General features: G+C 38.8%; 1 protein-coding gene across 3 annotated transcripts; it reads right to left on the bottom strand.

Annotated features, from left to right (window-relative positions):
* Positions 1-27,528, bottom strand: LOC129765303 (uncharacterized). 3 transcript variants are annotated; one of them, XM_055765464.1, is made up of 12 exons: positions 27,388-27,528; positions 26,301-27,229; positions 26,150-26,240; positions 20,266-20,416; positions 20,025-20,201; positions 19,789-19,964; positions 19,019-19,717; positions 18,839-18,956; positions 18,596-18,772; positions 10,880-11,055; positions 9,803-10,825; positions 1-9,741 (listed from the first exon to the last, which is right to left on the bottom strand). In XM_055765464.1, the coding sequence occupies exons 1-12, from the start codon at positions 27,424-27,426 to the stop codon at positions 8,785-8,787; spliced, it is 4,713 nt and encodes a 1,570-aa protein (XP_055621439.1). In that variant the 5' UTR covers positions 27,427-27,528; the 3' UTR covers positions 1-8,784. The 3 variants fall into 3 exon arrangements, with proteins under 3 accessions (XP_055621439.1, XP_055621440.1, XP_055621441.1); XM_055765465.1 differs by having other exon boundaries at positions 9,803-10,819; XM_055765466.1 differs by lacking the exons at positions 26,150-26,240; positions 26,301-27,229; positions 27,388-27,528 and adding an exon at positions 20,524-20,741.
* Between the last annotated feature and the right edge of the window lie 407 nt (positions 27,529-27,935).

Below are 27,935 nucleotides of genomic sequence, written 5' to 3'. Positions count from 1 at the left end.
TAATCACAATTATTTTAGCATTTATTTGCAATAATAATAGTAATAATTATATAATAATAATCAATAATATAATAAATGTGTTGTGTATATAATAGTTTTTTTTCAATAGTTTTGTTCACTTGTTTATCAATACATTATTTTTATCCAAGTATATTATTTATTACAGTATGCTTTTGTGTGTATTTTCTGGTTACTGTTAGCAAATATTTCTGTATGTGTGTTCATTTTTTTCTCTTTTCAATTACGCATGTTTATGCAAAAAAAATCAATGTCTGAGATATATTAGTAAAACTTTGAGATATACATTTTTTATTTTACTGTTGACTTAAAGCGTACCGCCAACAATGTTACAATAAAACTTCACATGTGCCTTTTTTCCGTCTGTACGGATATTTAAATATATATTATGTCTCTCTGATTAAACATACCTTTTTTCTCTGCTTGCATAAGTGCCTCCTTTCCACAGTTAAATTGTGGTGCTAATACAAGGAGTACTCAATTTTTCAACACTTACATGTTAATATTATAATTACAATTCTCTTTTCTAACATTTCCTGTCTCTTTAAATTTTGCATCTCATCCCGTTTTTTTTCTGTTTTTTTTCTTCAATTATTAGAATTTGTTCTCATCTCGTTTTTTTATTAAATTCTCTTAATCATATTGATTTACGAAAGGTAAAAACTATCGTTTATCATAGTTTAAAAAACTCGCTCGACTACACCACGATACCACATACTCGTATTTAATACTCGGACACACCGATATAAACCTCTATTTTATTGGTCTCAATCATCCGTCACGCACACACGCATTCGTTTGGTGCTTCCTATACTTAAAACTTACATTTCCTCATCTAATCAAATAATATATGCTGTATTCCGTGTTTCGGTCACTGTGATCTGTGTCGTGTTGAAATATGCCTTGTTTTTTTACTGTTCTCCTATAAGCTATATATGCAAAAAAAATCTCTGTGAACTTATATTTTGATGGATGTGTGGATATTGTAGTTTGTAGTTTGATGGTGATGAAATCTTATGTATTATGCTCATTCGTAGTTCTCTTACACACTAACTAGATGCTTGATGTGGATATGGAGTAAAATTAAAGCGGCGAATTTGCTTTCTTAAATTGACGAAGGACAATTCAAACAGCTGGTTACAGTACGGAACATTTGTTTCTTCGAAATAGGACCTTTGACATGCTCGAGACTAAGTGGTGAGTTGAGATTGTACGAGAAAAATAATTCAGTTTGTGTGTTTTCTTTCTCCTAGATCTGTTAACCTATGCGATATGAATTCGAGCATCTTTTTTAACATTCGATTTAGTCAATTGAAAATGACCAGATCCCCTTTATTCCGCGCGGCGAACGACGTGAGGTAGCTCGAATCACTACATTCCCGTAGGCGAATGGCGCGACAATAGTTCCATCCCTAGGTGAGATTTGAAGTGGTGTCCTTATATGTTATCGATTATAAATTTTAACCATGAAGATACTTAATGAATTGAGTGCGACACACATACAAATTGCAACGTCAACGAAAAGTTAAGATGGGTTTAGGCCGGCTTAGGTTATGTGACATTGGATCGGAGTACGCACGAAAATTCGATTGCACGATAACTGACAAAAAGAAACAAACTATGTATTTTGTTCGCTTGAAGCAGACGAATTCTAACGAAGCGAGAATGAAGCAATGTAACCACACCAATACAATTCTATGTAGTTGTTTACTTCTCACGATCAATAGCTGCAAGCAGTGTCACCGCGGCCTAAGGCTCATTGCTTCCTCCTTTGCTTCGTTCGAATTCGACAGCTTCTACGAACAAAATAGTTTGTTTCTCTTCATCAGATCGTACAATCAAATTTTCGTGCGTACTCCGATCCAATGTCACCTCGGCCTTAGAATACAGCGTTGTGGGTCAGGCCAAGGAAAGTGAAGTGGAAGGTAAAACGTAATGTCAGAATTGCCGTTCGGACGTATCCCGTAAGTTTGAGCTTATTTACATAGATGGTAACCAAACAACACTAAACATTGACAACAGTTTCGCCGGCACGGTTGGTTGTCGTTATGAACCAGCACAAAAAACAAAGCTGCAAATTATGCGCCAGTGGCGGTACCACGATCAAAGCACTCCCTTAATCACATTAGCCGAGCCAGCTGGCGGAAGCATATGCATAAAGGTTACTAGGTTACTATTTTCAACGACAACTGTTTATTTATTATACTGCTTCAAATACCTTCGACGAAATCAAATGTAACCATACCAACGTAAGTAATAACAAAAACAAATCCAAACTTTTCGTCTTGCCATTCCTCATACGTCTTTTCTAAATAGTGTAAATTAAGAGCCACCTGTTAACTCCACCATCTTGGGTCAGGCGTTGATACAGGCGATCACAGCAAGCCTTGACAGCTGACACGAAGTGATGCAAACCTGGCGCTCTGAGTTCAGCTTTATGTTGACGTTGATGGTACGTTATTGTTTATGTGAAACGCATTTTTTTTTCGTGGATGAGTGATATATCTAAACTCAACATTGAATCAACAACAATTACAGATGAATTGTTGGAAGAAGATTTTCAATGAATAAATTGTTTTATTGTTTTCAAGACGGTAATGATCATCATCGTTGATGAAATCAGTTTAAACTGTTTCACTTTCACGTTAATTTGCGAAATAATAAATCAAGTGACCAAGATATTTTTTGTACAATTTCTATAACACCAGTCGAATTTCGCATACAACGTGGAACAAAATTATGGGCCCTATCATAGAAATGAAGATATAGGGGGTAAAATGAAAATCTAGGCACCGAACATGTGGGAAACAGTGCAATATTTCAAACGTTGTAATTGATAGATCGCAAAGATGAATTGATAGAAAATATTTCTAATATATTTCTTGCAACGGCTGGTCGGCGGTCGATTCGGATCGCGTCATCTTGGCGGCTTGGGTCATGTTACGGACCCAGCATAGATAGCAGGGCTAAAAATGAATTAAAATAATCAAATATCAAATTTGTAGCGAAACGCGCATTTGAAAAACAAAATAATGCCAGCAAGAGGAAACCACATGCTTCGTTTCCTTTACTTCAATCCTTGTATAGCAGAGATAGCGCATTATACGAAGGAATAGAAGTAAATATTTATTGCCGGCAATTAGCTAGATGTTTCCCACTTTAACCCTCTTCGTGGGAAGCATGTTTTGAAAAGACTCAAGGCGAGAGCGCTGTATGGGCCACTCGAGAGGTGATAAAAATTCTTTTGTTTAGGTCTTGCCTTTTATCGCGCATGGAATGAGCGCGAAGGACAGAGAAGGAATAGGGCAAATAAACAAAAATGTTGATTCAGGATCCCACACTGTTGGCGTAGTGGAGGATAAGAACAGGAAAATATAGATTTGCTGGCAGTCAGCAAATAATTAGGTCGTAAAATCTTCACCATATTGAGCCCCTTTAGTGATAGCGAAGGATGGAAGTCATGGGATGAGTTTTATGTAGCAAATAGGCAGACAGATAACCGATATGGTTTCTGTTATCTGAGTAGGAAAGGGAGATATTTTCTCTCCCTTTTAGTTTTAAGCTGGAGTAAGAATTCGTGTATATATAGTCCGGATTCACGGTGTCACGGAGTTCATTCAGACAGTAGAGTTGAACTGCGCACCGAGGAACTTTGTTTGGGTTTCCGGTAATTCGTGGCGACGAGCGGGCGAACACACTGGCGAAGGTTGGTAAACCGGCACAGGCGTTCACAACGAACATCGTTCATTCGACTGACATCTCTAAGAACTTTAAAAATGCAACTATCGTTAACATTGTGTTACACTAGAGAGTTCCTCCCGGTGCACAGTAGAGAATCGCTGGTCATCAGGGAAAAAACGGAAATTACCTCAGCTGTTTCGTAAAATTTTTCCTTCCTTGCTATAATCTTCAAGTGCTTAAATCCCAAATTTAGATGTAATATCACGAAATATAATTTTTTCATGACTTTTCAAAGACTGACATACTGACGCTTTTTGACAATTTTATGAAAGAAATACATTACATTACATCACTTCGAAACGCTCTGCTGCTTCAATGATGGGCCCTATTATAGAAATCGAGACGATAAGAATTTCTTTATTTTGCTATTATAGATACCGATATCGATAGCATCGACCCAGTGGAAGCTATCGGTGCAACTGTCAGAACTTTTCGAGTTGTTTGGTTTGCTTGTTGCATATTTTCAAAGAATTATTTTGTTTTGGTTTGCGTCGCTGATATTTTCCTTTGGGAAACATTTCACAAACGCTTAAATATATGCAATTGCTACACATAAAATTCGAGCTCGGTAAGCAATTATCTCGATTTCCAAAATACGAAATTTTGTTCAGTGTGATAGCGATAGTGATTGTATCGACTTCTCAATTCGATGTACATAATAGGGCCTGCTTACATTTTTTTTTGCATCAACGGAAGGGTTGCTCGAAAAACTATACAAAACAAACCTCTTTTATAAGATAATGTAAAATTTGATCATATTAAGCCCGACAGAAAAAAAATAATGAAAAACAGGGATTTTTTTGTAAAAAAAACAGCTCAATACAAACACACACAAAATTTGGGTAAAACCATAAACTTTCAAATGAACACTGTAGCGCAAAACTGCACAAATTGTCGTTTTAGCATTTTTTATTATTTTTTTAATATTGAATGTTTATCTAGGATTTAATTGAATCAAAGCCATAATAATCCATTGAAGAAAATTTTCGTATTACAATAATCTGTAGCGGATAAAATATAAATTTGGGCTAAACGTAACAAAATTTATCATTAAAAAGTTATAAAAAGTAAAATGAAATTAATGAGTTAAAGCCCTGGGAGTTAATGATGAAAAGCAGTAAAGGCATTGTTTCATTCTCATTACTCCTCACAATGAAACGCGTCAAATCCCTAATAAATACAATTTCTGCGCAACGCTGCTATGCTTGTAAAGTTACAATATCGAAGTTTAACATAGTTGGATAGGTTGCTTTAAATGCATGAATCATATTTCATATCGGCTGGGATTCAAGCGCTGGCGAAAACAACACATGTCATGCCACAAAAAACAGGTAAGAACAAATCGGTATTTCATCCCAGCAATCCCAATCAATGGAATTTTCACATTTAGGAAAGCTTCAAAACTTGAATGGATCTCATCATTGACAAACCAAAGCCTGGAAGCTCTGGCAACAGCAATGATGGCAATACCGTCCGTAGTTTTTTTCATGGCGGATTCAGAATTGATTAAACGACGTCGTATTTCGACGGGCAAAACCGTATTCTTATATAAATGCCATGCTCCAAGCAGATAGATCCTGAAAATAATCGATCTGTTCTGGGAAATTTAAACACGCACTTTCCCCGTAGCATCCCTGTCTAAAGAGGTCCCGATTTCAACAGATGAACCTCTGGCGGCAGGTGCTGCAGGCAGCCTGGATATAATTCTGATGAGTACCGAGTAAGATTAACTGACGAGACAATCTTCGCAGTATGCGCGCTGTCCATCTCCGCAGCAGCCCTGTTCGGAGAGGTGATTGGACTAATAAATCCCCGTCGGCTGTTGCTATTGTGGGGGGAACCCGGATTTTTATCTGGTTCAAAGTTGAAAGTATTTTTCAAGGTTTTGTTCATTTTTCACTATGACGTGTAATTTTAATATTGTATACATTTGTAAAACCTTTTATTTTCGACAAACGGCGAATGTCCTGAAAGGCTAAAGCCGACTGGAACAAATTAAGTATAATAATAATAATCAATAATGACAGCCATGAGAGTCGAAGACAAATAGTCAACGGAAGTCTTGCCACGCCCATAGCTCAACAAATTCCTCAGGTTTAACAAACCGAACCAGTAGTCCTATATTCATCTCAACTATCGACTGGAGTGACATTCTAAACGACCGCGATATTGATTGAGCAACAATGTCCATGCCTCATGTACTTATTTATGCTATTGACCAGTTTGTTCCTAAGGAAACTATCAAGGACAAACTATCATTAGAAGCGTCTTCGAAAAGAAAAACGACTTACGTTGAAAACATATTCAAAATTCCGAACTGATTTTTGAGAAAATGCTACTATATCGCTAACAAAAATTACAAATGATTGAACAACGTTTTTTTGTACTAATTTGAATAGCGTTCAAAGCTCTATCTACGACTCGGTCCAAATGAAATATGTAGATAAACAGAGAAAGGAGCTCGGACTGCCTCTCGTGATGACACATAATAATGTTGAGGCATCAAACCGAAAGTATGTGCGCTGTTTCTGGTACGTTTTTGTTAGCGAAAATCCCAACAACGATCAAGTTTTCAAAGCAATAAGACATGTACCTCGCCTGCCATCTGTCAGCGCCTTTGATACTATTAGTCTTGATACTATTAGCAGAGTACAACTAGCTCGCGAAATAAAAAAATCTACAAATCCGGGGCCAGATCGTATCCATTGTGTTGAAAAAGTGCTCTAGTAGTCTATCGTCGCCTTTGAGTTTACTTTTTTTCTCGATCACTGGTTTGTGGAAATTTTCCAAAAGCATAGAAAAATTCTTTCGTTATTCCAGTGTCCAAAAAAGGCTACAAAAAAAAATGTCAAGAATTACAGAGGAATCGCCAGATTTTGTTCGTTTTCCAAGTTATTTGAACTTATTTTTTTTGGAATTCATCTTCCATGCTTACAGTAGTTACATCTCACATCAACAACATGGTTTCGTTCCCAAGCGATCTACATCGACCAATCTTGTACTATACACCTTATTCGTCGCTCGCTCTCTACAGTCATGTCAACAAATTGATGCTATTTACACAGATTTCTCAACTGCACTTGATAAAATAAATTACGAAATAGCGGTCGCTAAACTCCGATTTCACTGAGAATTTGTTCGTTTCGAGTTACGTTATCTGCTTTGGAATGATCCCTCAAATCTTCCTCGCTACGAGAGCCGCTGTAAATTAATTGGGCTTGAACATCGACTGTCCCGACCTTCTTCAAACGATCAATTTCAACATTTGCTATCGAAATCTACGCTACTGCACATTTATTTATATCCCTCATTCTCGCACAAATTACGGGCACAACGAGCCCGTAGCGGGTATGTGTTGAGTGCTCAACCGATGTTTTTCATCGTTCGATTTTCCCCTGTCTCGCTCAAATCTCAAAAACAATGTTCCTCGCCGTTCTAAGACATCAAGAAAAGCTTTATTTAGATTTAGATATCATTAGGGCACTAATGTACAGGCCTTTTGATACAAGAAATAGAATGTAAATGTAAATGTAAATAGGCATGAAGTACGGACGATGTTCGAGGAAGACCCGTAAGCAGATAGTTTTTTCAAATATCGTGTGCGCAGAACAAACTACTGCGAACTATAGGAAAATGGGGCACGGAGAAAAGGAAGAACTAATGGATGTCCAAACTTTACGCCAAATCAAGCTCAAAAAAGTCCACAAGTCTGAACGAGTGGGCTCAATAAGAAACAGACAGAAGAAAAGGAGTCTAGCTTGGTTTGACCAAGTGGAGGAGTACTTAGTGGTGATTAGCGAAATTATGTTGTAAAGAAATCTCACCAGTCTTGTTAATGGTTACCATCGTATCACTAATTATGGAGACGTATGTACTGTGTCATTAATGAACATCATAACATGAACAGTCAAAGTACCGTCGACCCAAAAATGTCATATGACATTTCGGTTTTTTCCGTCTTATTCATTAGCTGTTCATCGTCCCGTAATTAAACAACAGTGTTCACGGGGAACGCTCCCCGCTTGAAACGTTCATTCAACACATTCGCACTTGATAGGGAATAGTTTGTCGGTTGCTTTGATCTAAACAATCCGTCTAAATATCATCCATCGTGTATGGATGTGTGAGTTAGAAGGTGGATGCATGTGTGCAGCTACGCTTGAATGCAGAATAAAGAGAGAAGAAGAACGCATACCACTGCAGTTTTAATGTCAAATGACATTAAAACTACAGTCAAAGTAGCCGGGATTAAAGGATGGTTATGAGCACGAATGGAAGAATGGAAATAGCATATTTTCACCGCTCTTCTGGGTACGTTCGAGAAAATATATCAACGTTCAATTGATTGTCGTGTTTGCGCTGTGCGTTTATTTCTGAGGTGACTGTTGGAACCAAGCTATGCTTTCTTGGTCACATTCGCGATACATATTGAGCTGTGACTCTCGAGCAAGAGCAGTATGTGATGGTTGAGAGAAATGTCGACCGTTTACAACACTGAATCTCACTCATCTCATCTCAAAACTTACAATGATGTGCCGGTGTAATTTTAAAGTGAACAAAAATGGACAAAAATATTGACCATATAAGATGCTGAAATGTAGATTGAGGTTAGCTCGAGTATTGATGTCGGTCGTAGCAATACTTGATTGTAAATATATTGATATATCGAATAGATTGATGGAAGTACTGACCGTGTAAAATGCGCTGTGGATCGCAAAATTCTCAATCGTACTTTATTCGCTGATAGAATCTGTTATTCAAAAACTCAAGAGAAAAAAATAACTAAAATAAACTCAAAAAATAATCAACACTTTGAATTGCTAACTGATAGAGTTGAAAGAAAACAAAATTTTTTTTTGCTCACAATACGGATCTGAAGGTTACAAGAAAATTTGTCATACGACCATTACACAAAGACAGGAAACAAAAGAAAACAGAGGTCAAAACAATCCACCTACTCCTGAGCAGTCAGTCATCTCGAATTTGGGGGAACTCAACTCAGTGAAAAAATGCATGGAAACAGTATTACACATACTGAAACGACTGTTGAAGGTAGTCGATTGATTCCGTAAAGCTGTCCACAAACTGCAAATTATTGGTTTTCGATATGTCCGTTAGGGTGTGATCTTGTTGGTTGGGATAACTCATTCCTGGTTGCTGCTGCTGCTGCTGCTGTTGTTGTTGTTGCTGCTGTTGTGACTGTTGTTGGTGATGTGGATGTTGTAGATGGGGATGCCCGGATGCTGATGGACCAGCGGTAGGATGGTGCACCACAGGAGGTCCGGGGACATGCGGATGATGAAGAGTATGCTGCTGCTGCTGTTGGTGATGTGCTGGAATATGTGCATTGTACTGATGTTGCAGTTGCTGATGCGTTCCCTGAAGTTGCTGTTGCTGTTGGCCAGGATGGGCGTGCAATTGGGTATGATGGCCAGGATGGGGCTGATGTGGCTGATGTGGCTGCTGCTGCTGGTGATGAAGGCCATGATGTTGCTGATGTGAATGGTGAGGAGCCTGATGAGAGTGGTGCTCTTGAAAATATTGTTGTTGTTGTTGTTGCTGCTGCTGCTGCTGTTGCTGCTGGTGGTGATGATGTTGACTAACCATTTGATTGTCGACAGTCATCATGCCTGGTTGTTGTGGATGAACATGCTGTTGCTTATGATAATTGTTCTTAGGCGGGACTTGCTGTACTTGGGCAACAGGTTGAACTGATGGTTGCTGTTGGTCGTTAGCACCGGCAGGTGGTACGATGTCATAGTTTTGCTCATAACTACTATTGTTACCTATCAGTTCTAGGTTAGATAAAATGTTCCCAATGTTATTGTACGAGTTTCCCGATACGTTCGGACTATTCACATCTTCCTGATAGTCCATCTTCACCATTCCTTGCTGGCCATCATCCTGGTATTCCATTTTGACAATACGTTGTTGCACATCGTCCTGGTACTCCATTTTCACAACATTGGCATTCCAGATTTCCTTTAAAAGACAGAAGAATAAATATTTTGACAAGCAAGCAATGACGAAAGCAATAGTCTACCTGATAACCCATAAACTCCTGGTTATTCATACTCATTATTTGCTGCTGTTGTGCCTGTTGCTGTGGTTGTTCTTTCTTCACTGGGAGAGAAGTAGTTTGATGTGATTGCTGTTGCGCTGGCTGATGATGAGGATGCTGCGGATGTTGTTGTGGTTGATGATGTGGGGATTGGTGTTGTTGTGACTGTTGTTGAGATTGAATAAAACCACCGCCTCCGACGCTACTGGATCCCATCACTGGGTAGTATTTGTTAGCTTTCATTGTTGCAGCTACTGACTGAACGGTAGGTCCAGCGGTCCCGGAGGCTCCCATAGTTGGGTCAATACTGTTTCGTAGTTCCATATTTCGCCACTCGAAAGAACTATTCAATTGTCCATAAGCCCCAGCAGGATGACCATATGGTGCAGTATTGGCGGCAGGCTCTATTCGATATGTCATGGTTTGCTCGTTTCCAACTCGAACCGCACTCGCACTCGATGCATAATGGAGGGCACTATTCGGATTTTGTACACCAAAATGTGTAGGCTGCTGCTGGTTTTGACTCATGACATTATTGTAGTGTATTCCCGTGCCATACGGATCGTACGGTATTGTGTTTGGATTGCTCCCAGCGCCTGCGCTACTCGTACTGCTAGTTCTGGAAGGAGGAACCAACATGCTAGTAGGTGTTCGGGATTCATGTTTTATTGTTCCAGGTGCTGCATTAGCTGTAGGCGTACTCAACCCTTGTGTACCAGACGCTCCTGGCATAACCGGTGGGGGTTCAGGAAGCAATTTTTCATTGGCAGCTTTCGCAGCCGTTGAGGTTTTACCTTTACTCGCACCTTTCTCGCTAGGCTCTGGACCAATGCTGTGTACCATTTTCTTGTGCTTAGCCAGGCTGGTAGGAGTCTTAAATGATTCCTTACAATCCTCGACCGGACAAGGAAATGCACCTTCTTCCTCATGGCATAGTTTATGGCGTTTTAGCGAGCGCTTCGCTGCAAACAGCTTGTTGCAAATGTTGCACTCGTATTTCTTTTCCTGTAACCATGGAGTATTACGGTTCGAAATAAGATTACATTACAAATAGCTTACCACTGTGTGAGATATTTTGATATGTTCCTTAAGAGCTTCCTGTGAGAAGAAAGACGATGCGCAATGCTCGCAAATGACAGACTTATCGGTGACTGTCTGATGAATCAACTGATGTTTATCGTATTCCTGTTTCAATATGAAAACTTTGGAGCATTGCTCACACGCGTACCAGGACTCTGTGGAAAGTTGGTGGAAGAAAATAAATTGAATGAAGTATTGTTTCAGATAGTGATGATGGTGGTTCCGCTACCTTCCCCTACAAAGGCTTGAGCAAGACGAGTTATCTAGAAGATAATATTATTTTTCACCAGTTTTGAAATTAGTTTAAAGAAGAAAACTAACTGATTTTACTTACAGCTAAAAATAAAAAAAATCATAATTTTATTGGGCCTGATTCTCGAATACACTTCGAATACACTTCACGGTGGAAATGGAATGAAACGTATCCGCGATGACAACGGTACGGTGTCGACATCTGGATACGAGATTATTTTCCCACTTAACTTATCATTATAATATAAAATTATCTTCAGATGAAATTTTTGTATGAGATTATTATATCACATGAAGAAAACAAAGTTTCCACTCACATTGAATACCAGTTTGATACGAAGAAGTTAATTTTCATTAATTATTTTTTATTTGAAAAGTGCTCATTCTGCCTGAAAACTCATCATTATCTTCGACACTTCACTAACTCGTAAAACGTAGTTCAATGGCGTGCCGTTTATTTCGTTTCCACCGTGAAGTGTATTCGAGAATCAGGCCCATTGTATTATTACATTATCATTGCAGCCAATTGGTTCACCAGAGCATAAGTCCAACCGTCAGCCTAGTTTTAGATATACAGTGGATATCTCCTTGCAGAGAAGTCGAAAAATTTTCCATTACGAAAAAATCCTAGAACGACCCTCATAAAACTTTTGTTTTATCCTTTAAATCCATGTAACGCGCGCTTGGGTTAAACTTATGCAGACTACTTTTATTTTTTTAACTAGAAAACAACAAAATAAAAATAACCCATCACCATCGGGATCATGACAATACTGATAAATGCAAATTAAAAATAACAATAATAAAAATAAAATTTTCAACACAGTATAATCCATTCGAAAAAAACTTCGTCAGATAAAAAAAATTCATTGAAAAAATATATATAAAATCTGCAATAAACTGTCCACATTAGGTTATCCCTACGTGTAAAACATTGTCAGCAAATTAAAAAAAAACATCGTTCAGCTGTTCAGAATATACAGCTTTAACGTGTGAAATACAGTGCCTCTTGAATTCTGTAAGAGTGACACTCGGCACCAAGTTGAAAACATTTCGCATGACATTGATGTACATCTATATATAAATGGATTTCTGTCTGCCAATTGTCAAGCGAGTTAACCGGCTCAGTAGCTGCTCACTGTCAAGACAGCTACTAGCAACTTTACTCGAGAATTAATCAAGTAAATGAAACCAAATTAGGCATATAAAGGTTTTAGGGTGCAATAAATGTTTCTATGATGGTTAGACACTCCGCCCCCCCTCTCTAAGGGAGGGCTACCGTACAAATGAAGCTCCAAATTCTGCATAACTCTAAAACTAATCAAACAAATAGAGCCAAATTTGGCATGCGAAGGTTTTAGGGGACTCGGAACATTTCTATGGTAAATAGACACTCCTCCCCTCTCTCTGAGGGAGCTGGGAGTGGTGGGTACTGCCATACAAATGAAGCATACATTTCTGCATAATTCATGAATTATTGAAGCAAACGGAACCAAATTAGGCATGTGGAGGTTTTAGGGGGCATGAAACATTTCTAAGGTGGAATAGCTGAAACTTTCATTCAACACTAGGTTTACGGACGTTTCTTATATATCTATCTCTACGAACACGCGTAAATTTGACGCGTGTACAAATACATACAACACTTAGTATACTATAAGTAAAAATGAAAATATGTATGATTGAGGTTCACAATAACATAATATTTGATACTGATCAAAACATATTTTAGTATTTTATTTTTCAATACTCGAACTAAACATCTGAAATTTTAGAAATCTCTTCGCACTCTGACGTCAACTGATATTCTTTCTATTGTTGCTTCTCGGCAACAGTCGTTCATCGCTTCTTTAATTTGAGATAGCGTTATCGGATAACGAAGATAACGGATCGTATTATTGTCGGTACATTCTTATTTATTATTGTTGTGATGTTTGCAAGTTAACGCAATATTTTGTCTAGAATTCGATCGCGTCAAATTGACGCATATCCGTAGAGATAGATATACCACATTGATAATTTCATTATTTCAACGCTTTAAAAAAAACAAAAATAGACCTCAATATATGTTTACCTCGATCAATGCATAAAAGAGATGGAATAAAATGCAAACGATTTTTGTAATTTTCCTTATAAAATTCGAAATGCGCCAAAATGACACGTCCCGTAAACCTTGTGTTAATGTAATTGGTTGAAAACGTCTAAATCTACAACTTCTATTAACTGGCTGTTTTATTTCATCAGGTTCATCGACCAATTCAATGGATTGATTAATCAATGAAACACTATTGACAAAATAATCTTTAAAGTTAGATACTATAGCATGTTCAGATTGTACAAGTGGGCCATTAAAGGTTATGGACCATCGTTTGCTTTCTCTAGGTTTCAATGACGATTTAAAAAAAATCCATAACTTCTCGCTGTTGTTTTGATGTTATTCAATGAATATATTCACAACAAGTTTTCTTAATCGATTATGAATATCTATTGCGTGCGGTCGTGTATTTTTTGTATTTTTGTACCATCTATCTCTCTTAGTTTGAGAGCGCAAAAGATCCAAATCACACCAGCTATTGGCAAATAACCTCTTTTTCTAAGGATCCGAACGAATTCATCGATTCTACAAATTTAAGTTTATAATTTCTAGGAAAAATCTAACAACAAGATAATTTTTTTAGGAAACACGTTTTTTTTATAAGGTACTTAAACATAAGAAAGTTAGATTTTTTATTTCATCGACAATTTTGGTCACCCTATTTTGATAACATAAAAATAAGCGCTCTGACATATGTAATAACTTTGTCGAAAACAGTTTTTGTCTAGAGGACAACTATCGAGCTCAAAATGCTATTTTCAACTTAAATGCATCTCCTGGACCATTGTGCACTGTGCAGAGATACGATATCTGGAAAAGCTGTCGGATTTCATTCACGATAATCTCGTTATTTGCGTGTCGGAACTTCCGGTGATACCAGTCGACGAGGAGTTCAGTAAGCCAGTGGTAATGTGGGAAACTTGAAATCATACACACTTGTTGCGATTCCAATTCGACTGTCCACGCGTAGGACACTCTTCTCGTCAGCGAACGGCGATAACTTGTAGATTTTGCTCGTTTTATCAATCTTCATCACCCCCGCTAAGCAGCACGGTGACCTTGTCCAAATAGAGTTCGACTTGCACCATACACCGAAGAACTGATTCCGACCGCTGTATCTCATCTTGCATCGGACGACATACGCAATCGTTTGTAGCAGACGCTCCAACTTTGAGAAGCGGTTGAAATCCACTAAATCCACCACGTAGCTCTTCAGCAGTCTTCAACGGTTGCACTGTAGTCTTCTTGAGCTACTTTTCTTCCGAGCGACGTAGAAACTCGGGACCCCGAACCCATCTGAAATCGTAACTGAAGCAGGGACCCTTTCCCCACTTAGTAGCTTCAACCGCCAAATTCTACTTCGATGGGATCCAATTCCAATCTTAACCATTGGTTCCATCCAGGATCTCCCCTATTCGACAGGCGACAAATTGTCGGTAACGTCTATGATCCGATTTTATCCAGGCAAGCACGGTTTCCGAATCGGTCCACAATACGCGGTGCACAATGGATAGCGAATGAGATGAGAAACTCCTTCATCCCAACCTGCCTGGGTACTCCAGATATCCTGGATGATAATCCGTCCGTGGACCATAAAGTGAGATCGCAATCCCAATGGATCGAAGATGCTCATAACGCATCGTAGCAGGTTGCGCTTCGTCGGCGTAACTCCGTTCACGTTCACATCCACGTCATACATCAGTTCCTTATCGTATATCCTCAATTCGCGAGTACTTATTTTACTTTCAAATCCACTTTATGGTCTCATCTACGCTGTCGAAGCTGTTCAAATAGTCGTCGACGTAGTGCTTGGATACGATTGCTGCAACTGTCCTAGGGAATTCGCCTTTGTGACCTTCAGCGTTCAAATTCTTAATGAATTGTGCCTGACTCGGCGAGCTCGTAGATCCAAACGTACCCACATCAATCACGTACACCTAGATTGCACGCGAGGGATCTTCCCGATGTAGAAAGAAATCTTTGTGAAATTTGAACAGAACTGATTGCTTTGGGTTGTGGTGTGCGTTCACCGTCTCAATATCTTTTTTTCTTTTTTTTTTTGGCGAATCCTCCTCCGAATGAGCGTTGATGTGGTTCTTTTCCCTTGTCTTCTCACTTTTGTTTACCTTAGATAATCTGGTGTCAGCCCCCACGATGACGTCAGACGCTGCTACGATAAGAGTGGACAAGTACGCCAAGAATGTACGAAGGTCAACTGCGGGAAAGTTCCGCTTGTACAACGCCCAATCCGAATGAAGCTGGGCCGGTTTTTTCTCTACCAAATCCTGCAGCAATACCGGATTGCACATATGTGCCACTTGACCCGCCTTATTCGAATTTTTAAAAGATACAAACATTTGCGTAACTAGCCGATTTGAGCACGTTTTCAAAATATTAATTACTGTTACAGCTGACATTATATCCCAGAGTTCTACATTTATCAAATGATTCAATTCCAACAATGTGTGTTTCTGCTAATATGCTGCTTTTCCTCAACAATCTGACGTATTGCTACATAGTTTGTTGACAACCCCGCAATATTCAAATACAAAATTGATGGGCATGGTTGACGTGGAAATTCACTTTTCGTTCTTTGCTCATTTTTGAACGATTAAGACATTTCAATACAGTTGACTTGCACTCAGATAGTTTGGGTTTTTGACTACACCTAGAGCCAGTATCACAATTATTGCAATCGGTGCTCTTATGTCCAAATGGTCCATATTTGAGGTATCTTAACACACTATACACGGGAACTACGAAGTACCGATCAAACGTCACATTTATTTTTGACGTAGAACTACGTCTTTCATGAAGGGTGCCAAATCAGAAAACAGGTCACGTTTTTATGAAATAAAGTTAACGTTAATAACTATTTTTGCCGTGAACGGATTTTGGCTAACGAATACTAAACTAAACGAATCGGAAATTCCGTAAGATTTGTTTAATATGCTACACATTAGAATCCCCTGGTTTGTAAATGGTTAAAATTCATGAAAACTTAAAGCGTTTCCATTTTCGCATACATTTGTTCTGTCCATTTGTGTGCTTTCCAGAACAGAGCTGTCAATAACGAGCAACTTATCGACGACCAACGGAGGGGAAATCGTATGATTTAAAGTCTCCGTGAACAAAGGAAAAGTAGAAGAATGAAGGGGAATACTTGCCTAGAGTATAAACAGTGGATCACATTTTCTCTTATGTTTCCTCAGAGCATATTGCGGTAATTAGTGCTTGTAACGGAGCTTAGCGCTTATAAAAGAAATTAGTGCTGCACCTTATCACGATTCTTACGTGGATTTTAGGTGTTAGGTAACGGGTAGCTCAGCGGGCTGTACAACGGGGCGGGGTTTTTACGGGCAGCGATTCGTGAATGGATATCCCTGTCTACTTAGCTCTGGACGGTCCAACAGTGGTACTGCACGTGCCTCGGCAGTAGAGTGTACACATCACAAAGGAATCTTCTAGCAACAGCAGATGTCCTCATTCGTGAGGAAAACCGAACTATAGCTACCAGTAACCAACGAAATTGCAGGAAAAAACTACCCGTTTTCGGAAGCGAGTTACAATCAACTTTTTACTTCCGTTCCGTTCCGTAAGGATAGTCCCATTTGATATCTATCATTAGGTTACATGGTTTTTTTACGCGGATTTTCCAATTAACGCGGTTTTTCTTTCCGCGTCATCAATTGAACGCTTCGCGTAGTATGTGATGAGCAAGAAGAAGAGGAAGGCAGGCTCGATCCCTGCTGAAAACGAACGCATTGCCAGGGACAATAAAACTTCGAAGCAAGCGCCATCTAATGATGCACGCGATGTTGGTGCAGTGAAAAGCGCTCGCACTGAACCGAGCCTTCGCGAGTGTGACACCGCATCGAACAACAGCAAAATGGGCGATTTCGGCGCGCCGGTCGGAAATGTTAACGCCGTTACCCAGGCAGCAACCTAAATCAAGCTACCCCCGCTGGTGGTGAAGGTGGTCGCTCTTGACAAACTCATCAGCGAATTCGCATCGATGAGTGTTACAGCAGAGTACAAGCTGTGTGGCATAGTTCAGTCTTTTTCCAAGCAGTTAACATTGTTTGTATTCCGTCATTATAAGAGCTTCGTTGGTGCCTTTGAGAATGCATCAATGCATTAAACTGACGTTATGGCGAAGCAGGCGCCAAAAATTTATTTGGGGAATACCAAGTATCTTGAATGTCTTACTGGAATGTTATAAGTTATTTGGGTTCGCGTGCCAGTCGCAAAACTGCCTTCAACTAGTATTGCATTTGCGCTAATATTGATCATAAATAAGCATTGCTACTGTTTTAGAGGTTGTTATTAACAAATAGAGTTTATTTCTCTTGTTTAGTCACCAAGAAAGTAAATGTGCTGGAATTTTGTATGTGATTAGGTTTCGCTTGCCAGTAGCAAAACTTCCTCCACTAAGGATGACAGCTGCGCTTATCTCGAGCATGAGAAAGTAATGCAACTTTATCCGTGGCCAGTAATATTAACAGGAGCGTTTCGTTTGAGAATAGCGCGAAATGATGAGAAGTGTGTGTATTCCTAGTAGTTTCAAACCACCAATGTATGGCTCTGTATGCATGCTATGGCGAACGCTTGTTTGGCGCTTGGTTTACGTTGTACGAACGATGCCTAGAGGTGCGATTCCTTTGAGGCAATACTAAATAACATGTAGCATGATATTTGATACTTGCAAGTTTTGTCATTGTTGTTGTTTCCATGCGGTGCCAAAGATATATTGATGTAGTTATGAGATGTGGAATAATGGTGCTGGTGCAACATGTATATAATCGACTGTAGCCGAGTCTATGTCAATTGCGAAAAAAGCCACCGGAATAGTGTTCGAGGTAAATTTTCAATGCATCGACATGAAATAAATTGCGACATACGATCAGCTAGTGTATGGTTTTGCCAGAGCAAGAATGAATCATCAATCAATTATCGTCAACTGATTCTACAATGAAAAAAACATTTCAGAGATTATTCTACTAAGCAGTTGTTTCTAAAATTTCACAGCATTATAGAATAATGTCCGAAGGTATAAATAAGCGACTTATATAAAATAACAGCGTAGTTCTACGTCAACAATGCGGTCGTATTTTGGGCACAACCTGCTATAATTCACTCAATAAATTAGTATATGTGTCAACATCTACTTCAATTATAGCGCTATACTTGGTGTATATGAAGCGGGGATCTTCGAACACGTTTCAAACTTTTACATTTTTTTTTTTTTTTACATTTCCCACCCAAATTGCTATCAATATCAATTTTTACATCTCCTATATTTGCTCCAATGATAGAGCCATGAGTAAAAGATGAGTAAAATAACTTACCATTCTTGTGACACTTGAGCATATGCTGATAAACTTTGAGATTAGCGTTGAATATTGCACTACAAAGATCACACGCGATACTGTCGGTGTGGTGATTCGTTTTTTGGATATGACGATCCAGTTGGGGGCTAGTTGAAAATACTAAATTGCAGGTTTTGCAGTATAAACGAAGCGTTTCTGTGAAGAGAAAAAAGTGTTGTTTGCGTCACACCCAAACCTAAGCGTGAATTTACGGATACATACTTTTTCCAGGAGGATCCTTGCCGTCTTTGACTGAGAAATGATCCTGTACATGAGCTTGCAATTGTTGACTGTTAAGAAAATTACTTTCATCACAGTGTTCACATATGAGATTCGGGTCCTGTGAATTTAGAACAGAAAATTTTTATTATCTTGTCATTTTTGGTTCACTTCTTCACTTACAGGATACGCTCTCATTACTGGAATATCACCAGGAATATAACCAGTATTGTGAGTACTTTCTATGTAGCCTTGGTTCAGTTGATCAATCCTAATGCTTTGTTGCGGGGGAGCAGGGGCATTACCTCCACCGCTAGTGTTACCAAATTCGAGATTATGCCACTCAAATTGTTCACTAGCCGTTGCTCCACCGTATCCCACGTTCGGATCACTGAAATTTGAATGGGCTGCTGTGCCTATTCTACCGGCGGCGGCTGGACCTAACATGTGTATTCGTGGCGGATTTGGATCTATGCTCGCACCCGCCGGAACAGAATCAACATAATCATAGTTGAACGTTGACAAGTTGTCGCTGAAATTGGTGCTACTGTCGCCGATTGATTTGTCACTGCCAGCACCAGTCACTGGTTTTCTCATTGGGATTGCCTTACTGGTAACCGAATCCCCGGTACCGATGGGATCCAGCGGCATAAACTCGCCTTGATCGTTTTTGATTAGTTTCTGTATTCGCTTTGGTGGCGGATCGATATGATGGGCTGTTTTCATATGCCGCGCCAGGTGCGATTGGTTCTTGTAGGCCTCTTTACAATTTTCTACCGTGCAGGGAAACGGTCGTTCTTCTGAGTGACAAAGTTTATGGCGTTTGAGCGATCGTTTCGCGGCAAATAGTTTTTGGCAGATATTGCATTCAAACTTTTCGTCCTACATTAATTGAATGATTTTTATGTTCGTTGAAGTCTTATTATGCGATAGTGATAAAAAAGGACACTTACCCCGTTATGAGCGATTTTCGTATGCTCTCTCAGTGAAGCCATCGACAAATAGGACGCGCTACACTGTTCACATGGATAGTTCTTCTCGGCGATGTTCGTGTGAAGAAGCATATGTCGATCGAGATTCGCCTTCTGATTAAACACTTTAGCACAGTGCTCACAAGTGAATCGTTTTTCTGTTATTGATAAACATAAATGTTAAATTTTAAATATTACAAAACTGAACAACATAATACCATTCTTGTGAGTCCTAGCGACATGTTGGTGTAGTTTAATGTTGGAGGAAAATAATGCACCGCAAGTTTCGCAAACCACTCCGTCAGCTTTGTGTCCGGTTTTTTGAACATGCTTTTCCAAATATTTCTGGTTGTTGAAAACAATGCCACACGTCCGACAGCTATATTTGTATGTTTCTGGGGATGAAAGCCAATCATCAATATTGGTTATGATGTCACTAAATTTGTCATAGTAAATTACTCTTGCAATTTTGCTCCTGTACGCGTGCTTTGCTGATGAAGTGACCCTGCACATGGACTTGATACTGTTGGTTACGCGTGAAGGTTTCCCCGCAATGTTCGCAAATGTGTGGCCTGTTTTTGTGGTAGATTCTGTTGTGTTCGATGATTTCCTGTTAAGATTCATAAGTTTTTAGTATAAGGGATAGGCATCGCACCGTTTCACAGACGGTATTCAGTCACACAAATCGACAATGTTTTTAAACAACTCTAATCTTACTTTAAAAAAATGATTGGAACTGATCATTTTTAAAAGAATTCACAATTTAATTGTAAATTGTAAATAATAAGCTACTGTTTAAAGCATGGTTCATGTCTCCGCCCATAGAGGTATCTGAGCAGAGTTCCAGTATGATGAGTAGAGTAGACTGGCTACCCGATAAAGATGTAGAGATAAGAACGAATATAGCCAAAGCTGGTTGGTCTATACTATTCGAAGGTTTATTTGCAACTGACCTTGTTCTGAACATTTCGTGCCCTTTTATACGAACGGTCCCATAGTCATTCTTTGTTTGGATTGCGCCTGGAATATTCTCTATAACAAAATTACTCATTGTATAGCGGGTTCGTTTTCCACCTGTTCCTATCCCATGACAATTCTTTGGTTATTGTTTGTGTGCTGTGCAGGGATAATAATCTGAGAGGTTACACTTGAAGCCCCCGCACACTGCAGACTTTTTTTCGGCCGATAGTTTGGTCGAGTTCTGTTCCTATCAATCGAGTTCTGTTTCAACTTCCTCACGAAAACGAATACATTCTAATAAATTATGCGTTCGAGTAAATTTTGCGGGTAAATGTTACATTAGGATTATATTCGGGTGGCTGTCGTATTTGGGTATTTGTTACATTCGTGTAAATGTGGTAAATTCGCATCGTTAAGTTCCAAAAAAACATTTTTTTTTGTAAAAAATTATAGGATGTTGCGTCCAAGATGTGACCGCATTGTTGATGTTGAACTACGCTGTTATTTTATATAAGTCGCTTGTTTATAACTTTTCATATTATTTTATAATGGTGTGAAATTTTTGAAAAAACTGTTTAGTAAAATGGTTTGATCGCCTTGATTTTTTTTATTGTAGAATCAGTTGACGATAATTGATTGATGATTCATTCTTGCCCTCACAGAACAATACACTCTTATGATCGTATGTCGAAATTTTTTTCATGTCAATGCATTGAAATTTTACTTCGAACGCTCTTCCGGGGGCCTTCTTCGCAAATGACAGCAGCGGACCTTACACGGTCAAAATATTATTGAAAATATGATGACATTTGAGAGCATGACAGCTGAACACAGATGACGACGCAGAATTCTGGATTTTCTGATTTTCGAGCATCAATATCTTGACATTTCATATAAATGAATGATGTTGACGTTTTATCTCACGGACTTAGAGACTGAGTTGCCAGATTTGCAAGCGACATTTATTTTTTGTTAGTCTTTTTTGCGATTACAATTGAAATTTTTAAACTTCTGAAATTGTAGGAAGCATAAATAAATGCTTTTGGTATCGAAAACTGATACTTTTAATAGCAAAATACGGTACTCGCGATACAAATCAAAACTTCAAAGTAAACAATGTGATGGTGAGAAAGTGGATGAAACGTAACAACGTTTTAGGAGTTTTTCAACGTTGAATTTGGTCAGTTTTTTGCAATAGCAAGCGGGGCAGCCACTTTAGTCAAAGTTGTGTGTTTCTTCACACTCTGCTATGAAATGTGGAGAATGAGAAGTTTTTGTTTTATTAATACAGAAATCATTAAACTAACTATCTATAAGCTCGTGTACACCGGGGGCTAAATAATGTAACTCGACTAGTTTTCCAGCCAATTTTTGGTCGGAATCAACGAAGAATGGTTGGAGACGAACTAAAAAAAGGATACGGCTTTCATCGCACGATACATCAAAGCATCATAAGCTTCAAAACCATATTGATAACACACACATTTAACTAACTATGCGCACAAGAAAAAATCGCGAAAAGTTTTTTGCTAATTATTTATTCTAAAAAAAATAAAACAATCTTCTTTCCAAGCGTTGCAAAATTGAGTGTACATCTTAAATTTCTCCAAACAAATTACAATTCTCTTCTAGATAAAGAGTATGAGATCTGCGAACTCGTTCAATTAACTAGCTCGACATTTTTATTGGTGCTATCCCTACGAAGTGAAACATAGCATCATAAACTTGTCGCATAGCACAACCGTTTCCTCACACGTTTTGTTTTCATGAAAGCATTGGTTTCCAAAAATTGTTCAATCGTTCATTTTTCAGATAATAGTGACTTCTCTTTTCCAAGCGCTGCAAAATTGAGTGTACACCTTAAATTTCTCCAAATAAATTAACTTTTTAAGTAAGATCTTTGCGAATAAGCGTACTTTTTTTCGTCAATGGGTGATGTCAATACCAAACCCCTGCTCGGGCAGTTAGAGGAAAGAGATAGATATTGTTACACGTATAATGATAATAAGTGAAACTTGTCGATAAAAGACATTGCGGGAAGTAGCAGCTGCTGTCGGAAGAATACACTCTACAGTAAAGAAAATCATAAACAAATGGAAATACGAAGAAACCATGGAAAATATCTCGGGTAGAGGACGCCAATGGATCCTATCTCCTGTTGATGAAAGAGTAATTTTGCGAACATTGCGGAAGAACCCTATAACAAGCATTCCTAAATTGACTATCGAAGTAACCGGCCTCATTGGAAGACCTGTCAGCGCAGACACTGTCAGGAGAACAACATACAGGAACAAATCTCGAAGGTGAATATGAAAAAACGACTACAGTTTGCTATGGCATTTGTAAACAGTCCTAAGGAGCTCTGGAACAAGGTCTTTTATACGGATGTGCCGAAATCCCATATCTTTGAATCGACTCGAAGACAAATGTGGAGGAAATCAGGATCGATGCTCCTGGTTCAGCATTTGGTTCCCACAGTAAAACACGGCAGCAGCAGTTAGCAGTCAGTCAGTATGGTACATTGGCAGCTTCTGGATCTGGAACCATGGAGTTTATTGATTCGGCGTTGGACAAGATGGCTTAAATGATCTTCCTGAAACATAACCTGTAGTCTCCCGTTCAGAAATTGGGACTACCTCATGATTACTACTTTCAACAGCCTGCTCTATAATATCCCAATCAACTCAAAACACCTCCTCAATCACCGGACTTGAGCACTATTGAGTATATATGGTGGGAAATCAAGAACCATCTGAAGAATAAAAATCCAGAAAACGAAGCGGTACTCAAAACGACGATTACGGAGATCTGGGAGGCACTTCCGTCTACAGTGACCAGATATCTCGCCTCGATGATATCTAGGGGATTGATTTTTGTTGTTTGTTAGCATTTTTGAACTGATTTCAATTTTCTTTTAAAGAAAAACTTGAACTGTACACTCAATTTTGCCACGTCTTAAGTGGAGATTTTTTGTTTTGTATTTCAAATATGAAGTAGAAATGTGACCATTTTAGTTTTGTAAATTAATTAGATTTAATTATTTACTTTTTACCCCGAAAAAATAAAAAATAACAAACAACATGAGGTGTATACTCAATTTTGAGATTGACTGTATATTTCCCAGCGCTGTTTACCCTTCTGAAGGACTAAGGGCCTGATTCTCGAATACACCACGAATACACTTCACGGTGGAAACGGTATGAAACGCATTCCCGATGACAACGGTACGGTGTCGACATCTGGATGCGAGATTAGTTTCCCACTAAATTTATCATTATAATATCAAATTATCTTCAGATGAAATTTTTGTATGAGATTATTATATCACACGAAGAAAACAAAGTTTTCCACTCACATCGAGTACCAGTTTGATACGAAGAGGTTAATTTTCATTAATGATTTTTTATTTGAAAAGTGTTCATTCTGCCTGAAAACTCATCATTATCTTCGACACTTCACTAACTCGTAAAACGTAGTTCAATGGCGTGCCGTTTATTTCGTTTCCACCGTGAAGTGTATTCGAGAATCAAGCCCTAAGTTTAACTACAGGCACCTACACCTTCCAACAGAGAGTCAAACTAGTCAAATACAATTTATTTTGGTATCATGAACTTTCTAATTACCACAATAATCAATTTCAATCAATTTCTAATTGGCGGAATTTATTTTTTTCCAGATTGGTGACGAAATTCCCTGATATTCCCTGACACTGTTTGAATTCCCAATTTCAAGAATTTTCCAGGTAGTCGACCCCCTGTGTTTGCATTCCCCAGTTGCGGTGATGAGCATTGAAGTCCCCCAAGATGATTTTTGGGTCCTCCAAGCCTGCTAACACCTTGAGCCGCTTCCGTCGTAGTTCCAGAATTGTGCCACATGGTAGATATATGCAAATGATGGTCACCGCAATCGGGGCCACGATGCGGACTGCTATTATTGGCAGGTCAGTGGAAATTTGTTTTCGCAACTGGGGAATGTTTCTCTGTACACCCAAGGCAACTGAGTGTTGTAGAACGGAGCCTCGCTTGGTGTGTCGGTGGAATTCTCCAGCGTGATGTCATTCCGTTCGTCAAATCTACTCAGCAACTGGCAAGACGAACATGAGACATTTGAACTGATCCTCCATTCTAATTCGATTCATAGACTTTACATTCATTACAATCGTAAAAAACTTCATTTCGCATACGAATAGACGCGCACAGCTTTCAAATCAATGTTTCATCCGTTTCTTTTCACAAAAATGGGTTGTCCCGTACCGTCTTTCAAAAAATAAGTGGTAGTTTTTCCGACCTGGAGAACAAAAAATCATAAGTTTTCTGATGATTCATTGTGCCATTTGAAACTTAGTCAAGTGTTCGAATCTCTTGCGGTGTGCTGTTTGTAGATGTGTTTAAAAAAAAATGAACTAGAAATGTTTTTTATTAGGATGATAATAGTTGTGCCCGTAAGTACCTTGTAAAAGTGGGTTTCTCGCTTACGGGACGTTTATCTTGGGAACTATGCGGCCAATTTAGCTGAAGTTCGGCTAGAATATATAAAATTGCATTCTCCAACGTGAAGCGTGGCGGTTTATCAAAACACAAATAATTGCCAAAATGACGGCTATAAATTGGTTTTTCTGGCAAAAATTGTCACTCATATAAAATAGAAAAACAAAAATACAACAGAACCCCGATTATCCGCGGAGTTGAGTGGCAAGGTCACCGCAGATAACGCAACGAAACAAAAAAAACATGGACCGAATTTCCATCTATGGTGCTGAGAAGTATGTCAGATTCTCAATTGGAACATGTACTTTCAACAATTGGACCGTCTGAAAGAGACAATCATTCGAAACGGCCGGAATGAATACACATAAGGATAGTGACAGAAGCTCCCGGAACTTGATAGGGACATTTTTATGAATCATTATTATAGTCTTGTTCTGACACTAAGTGATTACAACCTGATTTTGTCTATGGCCTCAAGAGAAATTTTCGAGAATCAGCTATCCCAATTGGATGCGAGGTGAAACATTGTCTTTTGTTCCAAATATACTATCAAGTTACACCAAACAAATGGAGGATGTGAAAGGTATAATAAGAAACAGATGTGTAAAATTCTTATAAGATATTGTGTAAACAAGATATGATTGTGCAAGTTCATATTTGTTTTAATCCTAAATATTTCGCGTGGTGCAATATGTAGCACGAAGTACGGACGTAGCATTCAAACATTCAAACAGCACCAAAAACGGTGCCGTCTCTTTTAAACAGCACTAACTTTGCTAAGAAAACCTCGCTTTCAAATCATTGTAAAACTTGGGTCATTTTTATCAATACTTGGATGAGTTTTCGATTCAAAATAACAGTTTTGGTTTGGTTTGTATATTCGAATGAACACTTACCTCCGAAGAAATGCCACGCTGCTTTCCACAATCAGGACAAAATCCCGGATGATGACTAAAATGGATTACTAAGGACTTTCGCTTCCGATAGCTGTAAATTTATTCATTATTAGAAAAAGGTAAACAGTTTGTCAATAAACCTTAAATTCACCTTTTGTCACATAAAAGACACTGGTAAACTTGTTCTTTACATCGCTCACCCGGGAGCATATTGGAATCGTTGGTGTCCAAGGTGTTCGTATCCGAGGATAACATTAGTGATGTGTTGTTAGTGGAGGATTCCTCTGAGAAGATTTCATTGGAAATGGAATCCTCTTCCTCCCCGTCATCTTTCAGCATCAATAGTTCGTCATCCTCGTCTTTGAGCTCCTCGAAACACGGATCGTCGACTGCCAGCGAATAGGGAGGATCGAAATCAAAATCATCCTTTTTGATGTAGGCTGCCGGCGGTGAATGAGAGGATCCTCCGCTGTAGCAAACTGCAGGCATCGTTGGTCGTGTTCTAGTTCTTAGTGGGCGTTCCTCTTTGAATATGGTCCATGTAGGAAAGATGTTCTGCTCGAACATGTTGAATAAAAGTTTGAAATTTCGCGAAGCTATCAATCGCACCAGCGAACGATTGAGTCTGATGCTACCGAAATAATTTATGATTGCGTGTCGATTGCATGATTTTATTTGAACCGCACTAGAAACAGTGATATTGTCAAAAACACCACCACGCAACAATTTACCTTTGATATCATAGGGTATGTGGTGGAGCATTGTTTTCGATTTGGGCTGAACTAACAAAATTCCATCACTGTCACTCGCACTGGAAACATTGTTGCGAACGCTAGTTCGTAATTCGCTAGCTATCGTCGAGCAAGTTGCCGCAGCTGCACTACGCGTCTTTAAAAGATTTGCAATAATCACATTCTGGATGTTGTTCAACTCTTTGAGTATTGATGGCTTATAAATCCGCTCTTGGTTGTCGTTGTACAAGAATTTGACGTACAACTTAATGGCCGAGATGAGAAACAGTAGCGCCTGGTATTTATCGTCCGACTGCAGACATTTTAACGTTTTGATCAGGGATTTGACCTGTTAAGCCATTGGCATCGACACGGAATTCCAGTGGTCAGTTCCGTAGCGCAGCAAAGCCATGAAATAAGAAGAGGAAAAAAGTGATAAAATTTGCTCAAAAAGTATGATGTTTGTGGGGAATTATTTCGACGATTCCGCTCAATACAGGTGCTTACCTGTATCTGAAACAAGTGCGCCTGGGAGTTATTCTGCATTTTCACCTCCAACTAGGCCGAAAAGCACTTGTAAATTTAAAATTTCATTTGATTGTTTACGAAAAATCTCCTTATTGACATATTGCTTTTCACAGTTTTTTGCTTCTGCTTTTTTATTTGTCAAAGCGGAGCGAAATTTCGCCCCTTTTTCATCGAGGCATGGCTATGATTCGTTCAGAGAAAAAAATCACGAGCCGTGCATATTTTGTAGAGTTGTTTCCGAGGGGTGATTCAGAATCATAAGCTTTGCACTGATAAAATAGTTTGTGAATATGGCAATATTTGAAGCGAAACAGCATCAGATTGTTAGGTACGAAAAACATGCAACATGTCCAGGAAGTGCAGTGGCAATCTCATTGGTAACCGACAACGAGAGTAAGGAATTATACACATACATCGACGCTTTGGAAGATTAATATTTACCCGCTAAAGCGTTGAATTATATTTGCTTTCGGGTATGAATGCCACAGATTGGTCTGTCTTGCTAATATTTTTTGACGTAGGACTAC

The sequence above is a fragment of the Toxorhynchites rutilus genome, chromosome 2 (assembly GCF_029784135.1).
Source record: "Toxorhynchites rutilus septentrionalis strain SRP chromosome 2, ASM2978413v1, whole genome shotgun sequence".
NCBI lineage: Eukaryota > Metazoa > Arthropoda > Insecta > Diptera > Culicidae > Toxorhynchites > Toxorhynchites rutilus.
Note: the sequence above shows the minus strand (reverse complement) of the source record. Positions and strands in the feature narration are given on the sequence as shown.

Bases quoted from the DNA above. Each gene is read 5' to 3' on its own strand.
- LOC129765303 (XM_055765464.1), bottom strand. From the start codon at position 27,426: ATGCAGAATAACTCCCAGGCGCACTTGTTTCAGATACAG. The intron at 18,957-19,018 runs GTAAGTGAAGAA...CTAAATTCACAG, and splicing joins CAGTAATGAGAGCGTATCCT to GACCCGAATCTCATATGTGA. The intron at 11,056-18,595 runs GTAAGTTATTTT...AACTTTCCACAG, and splicing joins GCTCAAGTGTCACAAGAATG to AGTCCTGGTACGCGTGTGAG.